The sequence below is a fragment of the Salpingoeca rosetta genome, assembly GCF_000188695.1.
Source record: "Salpingoeca rosetta unplaced genomic scaffold supercont1.40, whole genome shotgun sequence".
NCBI classification, from domain to species: domain Eukaryota; class Choanoflagellata; order Craspedida; family Salpingoecidae; genus Salpingoeca; species Salpingoeca rosetta.
Window position 1 is genome coordinate 384,909 of NW_004754894.1, and position 2,731 is coordinate 387,639.

At 55.5% G+C, this 2,731-nt stretch overlaps 2 protein-coding genes across 2 annotated transcripts in view, besides 1 other annotated feature; one reads left to right on the forward strand and one right to left on the reverse strand.

The window, feature by feature from the left end:
• Nucleotides 1-150, forward strand: part of PTSG_11032 (uncharacterized protein) — a gene marked incomplete at its 3' end in the record, with an annotated part of 2,609 nt that extends 2,459 nt beyond the window's left edge. Inside the window, exon 7 of the mRNA XM_004987899.1 lies at nucleotides 105-150. Coding sequence (XP_004987956.1) covers nucleotides 105-150 — 46 coding nt within the window. The remainder of the gene's footprint in view (nucleotides 1-104) is intronic.
• Nucleotides 151-267: 117 nt separating this feature from the next.
• PTSG_11033 (uncharacterized protein) lies at nucleotides 268-2,432 on the reverse strand. The gene is made up of 3 exons (XM_004987900.1): nucleotides 2,293-2,432; nucleotides 1,931-2,008; nucleotides 268-1,591 (listed from the first exon to the last, which is right to left on the reverse strand). Exons 1-3 carry the CDS (start codon nucleotides 2,381-2,383, stop codon nucleotides 786-788), a joined length of 975 nt encoding a protein of 324 aa, XP_004987957.1. The 5' UTR covers nucleotides 2,384-2,432; the 3' UTR covers nucleotides 268-785.
• A 211-nt stretch (nucleotides 2,433-2,643) lies between these two features.
• Nucleotides 2,644-2,656: a sequence feature (Protein overlapping with rRNA (PTSG_13133, EGD81089.1) was converted to a misc_feature.).
• The last annotated feature ends 75 nt before the right edge of the window (nucleotides 2,657-2,731 follow it).

The window sequence follows — 2,731 nt, forward strand, 5'->3', positions numbered from 1 at the left end:
CACACACACACACACACACACACACACACACACACACACACACACACACACACACACACTCACACACATGCACCCATGCACATGCATCTTGTGCCGGATTGCAGGGACATTCGCAAAGCTGATTCCGTTGCACTCTTGGGCGCACTGTAGAGTTGATGCCATGTCAGCTTCACCAGCACACGCACACACTCACGTGCGCGTGCGTGCTTCTCCCCCCCCCCCAATGTCCCTCTGGTGTTTCATTATGCTTGCCTGTGGCTCCTTGGTTGTGGCTGGATGACAATTACTTTACATGGCACATGAGACCGATACCAACGCATTTCCGCATCAATACGTTCAGCACGTCGGCACGTCAGCACGCAGCTCGCTTGGACACACATCAAGAACCACCGGTCACGTGTCATCACAGCACTTCTGAACACACGCCAGAAAGGCAATTATAGATGATATGTTGCTTGTGTGCATGTGCACATATTTGAAGCAGGGGTTAGGAGAACAGCAAAAACTACGCAACGGTGGCCTTCGGAAGCACAATGACATGATAACACACTTGCGTGACTGTGATAAAAGGGGGGGGGGGAGGGGAGGGGGATGAACACAACTTAATATGCTGGCTTGCTTGCCTGGCTGACTGCCAAATCAATAGTGCATGCGCTTGCCCGCGAAACACATTCACGCACGTACACAGAGCGCGCACACCAACACACGCACGCACAAACAAATAAACAAACCAACACACACACGCACACACACACACAACACAAACAGCACGCGCCCAAAACAGCCTACTCATTTGAGCGAGCCTTGAGCTTGCGCAACTGCAAGCGCAGCATGTCATAGGTGACAAACACGGCGATGCTAAACGCAGACACGTGGATCCAAAGGGGCACAACACCCTTCCAGAAGCTGAAGATGCCCTCATGCTTGATCATCTTAAACGCCACGTCCACGGGTCCCTTGTAGAGTGGCCGACCATCCGCGCCAAGCGGGTTGTTGTAGATGCGCGTTTTGATGCAGTCGAGCGGGTTGCCGAGGTAGGCGCCAAAGAAGCCGGCGCTGAGCGAGCCGAGGAAGAAGAGCGGGAGGCCGTCCTCCATGCCGTAGTGCTTGCGGAGGAGGTCCTTGGTCAGGTCGTACGCCGTGATCTCCGCCATGTTCTGCCACGCCATCCGCGGCACGGCGATGGACAGGCCACGCATCAGGCCCATGTACCCTTCCGTGCGGATCACGTACCGGAAGCAGGATATGGTGCCCGAGAAAGGCGCCTTCTGCCCAGGTGGGAGCTTGTGTGACGATTGCAGCTTTGTCTTGACAAGCTCGGCCGGGTTGGCAAACACCATGGCAAACGCGCCCGTGGTGGAGGACGCGAGCATGCGCTGTGCGAGCGTCACGTCCTTGCGCTCGCGCGGGTCATCTGGCGCCGTGGTGGTGCCGTAGTTGAGCAGGTTCACCGTTGGCTCGTACAGCCCAAGGCGAAGTGTGCCGGCAATGGCGTGGCGCAGCACCCCAGATGGCAGGCCCGCGAACAGGTACTTGGGGTGTTCGTAACGGCCAACCTTCCAGATGGCGTCCAATGGACCTCGGAACGTCACTGTACATATACACACATGGAGAAGGGTGGAGGAAAGGGTTGATCGCAGTGGTGGCAGTGTTGTTGTTGTGCATGTGTGTGTGTGTGCGTGAGGAAGAGGGGAGCGTAGTTGAGTGTAAGTCAGGCAGTCCACCAGACAGTGAGGTAACCACGTTGTGAGATGAACAAGATCATTGATGTCACAAATCTTGAGCATGAAATGGGGTCTCAACGGTGTTGAATTACGGTTGTGGCTTCGTGCATGTATGCACACATGAGCACGCGTGCATGGAAGTACGTTGTGGCTTATGCACAAACGCACAGGCGCACGCACACATGCGCACGCACACACAGGCTTACGTTCGCCGGGGCCGGGCGGACGCTCGCCTTGGATCTGCAGTCGAACCTTTGCCACTTCCGCGGGATATGTGACAGTCTCTGTGCATCACGAATCAGGCAAGCATCAAGATGTGGCGAAGGCAGCGTCAATGTACCATCGCATTACACAAAATACACACACATATGAACACACATGCATGCGATCGCTCCACTTGTTGTGCACTGTCCACGCTCATATGACAGGAGGCTATGTGACAGGTGGACGCCAATCCAGGAGCCACGCAAACACACACACACACGCACGCACACGCACACGCACACACACACACACATACACGCACACACACGCACACACGCACACACACAAAACATGATTGGCTGACCTGCGACGCAGGATGCGACGAGCGAACAGCTCAGGTTCTCAAATGGCGTGAGCCGAATGCGGGCATATCCGTGCTCCTCTTCTCCTCCCATGGCGATCCTCTACTGGTGTACAGCAAGGGTGTGTGTGTGTGTGTGTGTGTGTGTGTGTGTGTGTGTGTGTGTGTGTGTGTGTGTGTGTGTGTGTGTGTGTGGACGGGCTGCTGAACTTTGAGCTGTAGTCAAGTGCAGTCGTTGCAGTGGTTGGTTGGAGCCGCGTTTTGTGCGAGTTTGGGTTCCGCTATTTTCCATCGTGTTGTGAACTGCGGATTGCTGCGCCGCACGACTGCTGCCGATCGAGCGATTCATTCAGGATGCTGGTCCAGGGTATGTGTGTGTGTGTGTGTGTGTGTGTGTGTGTGCGTGTGTGTGTGTGTGTGCGTGCGTGTGTGTGTGTGTGTG